Source organism: Vespula pensylvanica, chromosome 12, assembly GCF_014466175.1.
Source record: "Vespula pensylvanica isolate Volc-1 chromosome 12, ASM1446617v1, whole genome shotgun sequence".
In the NCBI taxonomy this organism is placed as follows: domain Eukaryota; kingdom Metazoa; phylum Arthropoda; class Insecta; order Hymenoptera; family Vespidae; genus Vespula; species Vespula pensylvanica.
Window position 1 is genome coordinate 5,244,309 of NC_057696.1, and position 6,273 is coordinate 5,250,581.

The 6,273-nt window shown below is 50.5% G+C and overlaps 1 protein-coding gene across 1 annotated transcript in view; it reads left to right on the forward strand.

Annotated features, from left to right (window-relative positions):
• Nucleotides 1–3,466: 3,466 nt before the first annotated feature.
• The window catches only part of LOC122633405 (DNA N6-methyl adenine demethylase-like), a 52,067-nt gene continuing 49,260 nt past the window's right edge, over nt 3,467–6,273 (forward strand). Inside the window, exon 1 of the mRNA XM_043821234.1 lies at nt 3,467–4,187. Coding sequence (XP_043677169.1) covers nt 3,905–4,187 — 283 coding nt within the window. The 5' untranslated portion in view covers nt 3,467–3,904. The remainder of the gene's footprint in view (nt 4,188–6,273) is intronic.

Genomic DNA, 6,273 nt, shown 5'->3' on the forward strand with positions numbered 1-6,273 from the left:
CTCTCTCTCTCTCTCTCTCTCTCTCTCTCTCTCTCTCACTCTTTGATCTCTCGTGATCCGGAGAACACGGAGCTTCGCACGGAGGTTCGCACGGAGGTTCGCACGGTGTGGACGTCATCGTTGTCATCGTCGTCGTCGTCGTCGTCGACGTCGTCGACGTCATCGTCATCGTCATCGTCGCAATCCATCGTCCATCGTCGCATCGTGATCGTCGCTGTGCGTCGTTGTTGATCATCGCCGTGCGCACCGTTGCGTGTACGCACACACGTATCGCGCATCGTCGACGTGAAGAGAAGCACCCCCTCCCCTCGCAGCTCATCAAGCAGCGGACGCGTGCTGGTCAACACGGTGCGTGTATCTCTCTTTCTCTCTTGCATGCTCGCGTCGCACGTTTCTCGTTCTCTCTCTTCCTCTTTCCCACAACGTAAATCATGATTCACCTTTAGAGAGCCTGTTTGAAAATCTTTCTCGCGTTAAGACCGAGTCTAAACTTTCGGTCGGTTCGTTCGTTCGTTCGTTCTTTCGTCGAACGGAAAGAGACACCGCTTCTTTTCTCGGAACGCTTCTCGGAACGCGAGGGAGACCCAGCATGGCCGCCTAACGCGAGGCGAGTCAGAGTTCCTCTCGATGTCCACCGCGCTAGCTAGTCCGGTGTCTTTTCTCTCTCTTTTCTTTCCCCTCGTTCGCTATCGCTCTCTCTCTCTCTCTCTCTCTCTCTCTCTCTCTCTCTCTCGTTGCGCGCTTGTGCACACGCATTACGCACTCTATTCATCTCCCTCTAACGTTTAACGCGCGCGCGCTCTCTCTCCTTCCCTCCCTCCCTTCCTCTTTGTCTTCCTCCCGAGTTCGGTCCGTCTCTCTCGCTCGATAGCGTGTTCTTCCATACGTCTGTCCCTCTTCCGCCAAGATGCATTCAGTCGGTTCGTCTATCTCTCTCGATCTCGACCAAGCCGTTCGTTCCTCTTCCTCCTTCTCTCTCGTACCACTACCCTCCGTCGTGTTCGTTCTCTTTCTCTTCCTCTCCACGAGGCTCGTTCTTGTCCCCTGATCGCGCGTTTCATTCGAAAATAGAACGTCAGCGCGCGTGCCGCGCACATTTTTCCCTGTGAAAACAGCAAATTCCCTCTAGCTGGCACGCACGTACTCTCTCTCTCTTTCTCTCTCTCTCTCTCTCTTTCTCTCTCTCTCTCTCCCCATCTTTCGTTTTCCGCGAAGAACGTTGCAGCCACCTTCCTCGAGAGTCCTGTCACGCGCGACTCGAAACACTCGACGAGCCCTTTGTTGGCCCTCCCCCTCCTTCCCCGTTCCATTCTCTTCCTCGACTCTCCTCCTCGAAGAAAATCATCTTCGACGAACGAGCGAGCCACGTGTAAAAGGTTAGAGCAAAGTTGGAGGAGATACGCGAAGAATAATAATAACTTTGATCTTTTTTCTCCATTTTCCTTCGACAAACTTCGACTCGTATTTCATTTTTTATCTAGAATATTTCGATATCTCCGTATAATCTCTGGTTCCCTATTAATAGGATTTTCCCCTAACGGAAATGAAAACATATTTTTCTTAGTCTCGGAGAAGCAAGAGAAGTTTCGGACGAAATAAGCGCGTTCTCTCTTCGTTATCGTCGAGGCTAGATCGACGACTCGCGTTTTCCCTCGCGACAAAAATTGTAGGTCCTGCTAGGTAACGCGAGTACACGGCTTTTGCATTAAGAGAACTGCTACCCGATGAAAACGGAGAGGTCTCTCTCTCTCTCTCTCTCTCTCTCTCTCTCTCTCTCGTTTCTTCTTATTCTCATTCTCGTATATAAATTATAAAGGCCCTGTCGACGAGTCACGGCTGTAAGGACGGTTCCCCGACGTAACAATGTTTCTGCTCGTGCACGAGCGTACGCGCGCGCGCTACGTGCCGTTTATAAAAATAGGTTTTTCATGCTTTCTCGCTCCCTGCGAGTCGTCTATACTTAGAGTCGCTCCTCGTGTCTCCGTGTAGTAAACAAATTTCGGAAGGAAGGCATGGACCTCGCGTAACCCACACCTCTTCTCTCACCCTTGTCTCTCTTTTCCACGGGAGAATCTAAATTTATTGCGCGAGTCTTCGCTCTCGCGAAGAGATATGGAGGCTTCGGAGAGTACGGGGAGAAAGAGAGATCGTGGAATCCATAAGACTGTTTACGTGAAAATAGAACTAATGGTTCGAGCTAATAAACATCATTAATAACGGTTGTACGCACGATAGCGGACGAGTATATAACTTAGCCCAGTTCGACGACGAAGAAAGAGAAAGAGAGAGGGGAGAATTGGTAAAAAGGAAAAGCAAAAAAAAACGAATCGATATCCTTTCTGTTTCAGGTAATTCGGTAGATGCATATCCCGAAGGAGTCGCGTACCTCGCGAGCTATCGGAGAGAAGAGCTTGCGATAGCGATCGGCGAGGTATCGGAAGAGGAGGAAGAAGAAGAAGAAGAGACGAAAAAGGATGCAAACTGGCGGAGGATCCATCGAATTTCTCGAGGATCGTCGTTCCATCCTTCTCGAATGCATCGATCGTCGTTGTTCGCGATGATGGAGGAAGCAGAGCCGATACTTTTCTTAATTATCAGAGAGACCGGAGGACGCGGGTATTTCGATATCGGCTCGGTGATAGATAAATGTCAGTATTTACTCGGATAACAAGATCCTCGGGAAGAGGAATTGGAATAAGAAGAGGAAGAAGGCAAGGAGGGAGAGTCGGTGACGAGCATTGGATGTAGATCGCGAGGGGTTGTTGTCGGTGGCGGTGGTGGTGGTGGCGGTGGCGGTGGCGGTGGCGGTGGTGAGGGTGAGGGTGGTGAATCGAGGCTCGCGTGGGCCACCACGGGGGCGGGAGTGGGCTTACTCCTGCTTTTTCTCGTCGTCGCTCTTCAGGGCGATCGCACGACGACGGCCGCGGTAACATTGCCGTCGTCCGATCACCGGCCATCCCCCACGAATCCTTCTTCTTCCTTTCCTCCTTCTCCTCCTCCTCCTCCTCCTCCTCCTCCTTCCTCTGCTTATCATTCTCCTTCGATCGAATCGTCCTACGCAAGATCGATTATTCTTTTGGATCCATCGATCGGTCGGTGGTGGAGGTGGTGGTGGTGGTGTTGTCGCGAGAAACGAAGATCGACATCTTTGTCCTTTTCGATCGATGGAAGTGAGGACGACTCGAGGATAAAAAATAAGAATACGGCTGCCGTAAAAAGTACTACGGCCACGACGACGACAACGACGAGGACGACGACGACGACGACGAGGACGACTGCAACGGCGGCGGCGGCGGCGGCGGCGGCGGCAGCGGCGGCGGCAACGACGACGACGACGATCACGACGACGACGACCACGACGACAACGACGACAACGACCACGACAACGACCACGACCACGACGACGACCACGACTACAACGACAACGACCACGACAACGACCACGACGACAACGACGGCGACGGCGACGGCGACGGCGACGGCGACGGCGACGGCTACCGCAACGGCGACGGCTACCGCTACGGCAACGGTGACGGCAACGAGAACGAGGAAGAAGAGGAGGAGGAGGAGGAGGAGGAAGAGGAGGAGAACGAGAGTCCTGGCAACTCGTCTTCTCGGAAGGACGAAGGACGAAGGAGGAGGTGGAAGAGAAGAGGAAGAAGAAGAAGAAGACAAAGAGGGTGGTAACAGTGGTACCGAGCAACTCGTACTCGGTGCTACCGTTGCTGCTGCCGGTGGTGGTAGTAGTAGCAATAGTAATAGTAGTAGTAATAGTAGTAGTAGTAGTAGTAGTAGTGGTGTTGGTGTTGCTGCTGATGGTGCTGCTACTGGTGGTAGTGGTGGTGGTGGTGGTGGTGGTGTCGTCGAGCTTAGCACCACGACGACGACAACAGTCGCCGAGCCGATGTCAGCGAGTTCGTATCCTGGAGATGAGGAGCTGCCGGGAGCGGAAAATCACCAGCTAGCGAAACGGCCGAGCTCTGGAGAAAGAGAAGGAAAAGAAAAAGGAGAGGAAGAGGAAGAGGAAGTTGGAGAACTGGGCAAGGACGAGTCGACGTTACGCGAGGAGGTCAAGGTCATCGACTCCTCGCCGTCGTCGTCCTCATCCTCGACGAACACCGGGACGACGACGGTACTCTCCACCACGCAGTTACCACCACCCACTCGGGACACCTCTATGGAAGCACGTGAGTAGACCCCCTGTTACTCCTCGACGCGACTCGCGTATCGAGACGAGCGTGCGTTAAGAGATAACGGTAAGCGAGATCGATCGAAACGTTCGATCGCGACGTCAAATTATTTTTTCGATCGAGGCGTAAATTTTATTCTACGTTTTTTACGGATCTTATTTATTTCCCAACGGGTATAATGATAAAAAAAATTGATATCCTTTTCCACGCGTTTCTCTCGACGCGTACGTCGGCCATTAATTTTCCTTTGTCAAGTACGTGCCATAACGATCGAGTTAGAATTAATCCGAACTAGCACGAAACACGTGGTTCTCCTTTCGAACGATCGTTTATTTCGTATAACTCGAAATATAAAAATAAGTTGAACGCGTGCCACTAAAGAGTGACGGAGCGTTCTGGTATTCGTATAAATTTTCCTCGCGTTATCTCCGATATACATAGACTCTATAAAACACGGTATATTTGTCGTTCGGTAATATTTTTTGAGGAACACGAAACTCGTATAATCGACTGTTAAGCTAAATTTAAGAAGTTTAGCTATCTCGGTCGCCATCCTGTACCGTTTTACGACCGATCGACGTTAAATTTCCGTATCTTATCGAGCTTTACCGAAACGTTTCAAAAGCGAGTTATAGCTTTGGGACACCGGTCGAGGCGACTACGAAAAAGCCCGATAGTAGAAAATGGAAAATTTCGATAGAAAAGTCGCTGGACGCGAATGCGTCGAAAGAGTCACGAAAAACGCGGCAAAAATGAAAGAGACTCGCGAAACGGAGGGAGAGGAGCAACGGAGCGTACGCGCATCTCGTGCATCTCTCGTGTGTTTTCGATTACGCTTGCACGAGCGCGTGCGCGTGCGCGCGCGCGCGCATGCACGCCGTACACGTCGTTCTCGCCGAGCGGCTCGTGACTTTGAGCATGAATCACAGCCAGTCGGTTATTCTTTTCGTGCCCTGCTCCACGATCGGACTGAATTTTTCGTTAAGAAATCCTTTCTTTTCTATTTCATTGCGATAAAATCTCTTCGATGTTACATGCCCAAACAAAACTTTGTAGTTTCCAAATTCTTACGTCTTCCCCCCGTTTGTTAAAATTACAATGTAACCTGTAAACATATCGCGGCGTATCGACGAACAATGGATATCATCGAATTCCGTTCGATCAGAATTAGGTAATCACCGATTAACCGATAGTTCCTTCTCATATTTTTCCAAAATAAAGACGATGGGCTAAGGGGACGGAGGGAAAGAGAGAGGGGGGAGAGAGAAAGAGAGAGAGAAAACACGAAGGTTCTTCAAATTAGAAAGCTCGCGAGGAGTAAGGCGACCGTAGGTCTAGTACGTAGGTAAGACACGCTGCGATCGGTCGATGCGTTTATTTCCGTGTGCCGCTTCTCCGCAGGCGGCTTTTTTCGCTAGCTAATTCGCGATCTGGACAGTTACCAACGGTGAGTTCTCGGTGAGCGCGCGATACCGGGTACTCGGTATAAGAGGAATGACTAAATGCTCTCTGACTAACCGGCCAGGCATTCCGTAACTCGGCTGTCTTATTTTCGTTGCTCTAGAAAAGAAGAGTGAAGCCTAACTGACAAGTAATCTCTAATTTCATCTCGATTACGTATCGTTCGATCATCTATCTTTTCCACGTCGTCGATGCTCCGTATCGCTTTATTTAATCGGCACGGTTCGAAGCGAGATACGCAGGGTTATATCTTGTTTTCGTAGCTATGAAAAAAGGACGTAAGGACGTTTAATCGAGGTATCCGATACTAGGCGAACGACTCGTTCGTATCATTGAATCCTGCGGAAATTCTTCTCTCGATAGTTCTCGTTCCTTTTCTTTTCCTTTTTTTTTTTTCTTTCGGGATTTTCTTCGACGTACTCGAGAAAACGTGACGGACGTGCACGAAAGCAACTCGATCGAGTCTCTCTCGTTCTCGTCGAATGCCTCGTCGTAGATTCGTGATTTTTGTTCTCCCCTTGGTGAAGGGAGAGCAGTCGCACGAGAGAGGAGTGCGCTCGTACCTAGCAAGAGCCAGAGAAAGAGAGAGAGAGAGAGAGAGAGAGAGAGAGAGAGAGAGAGA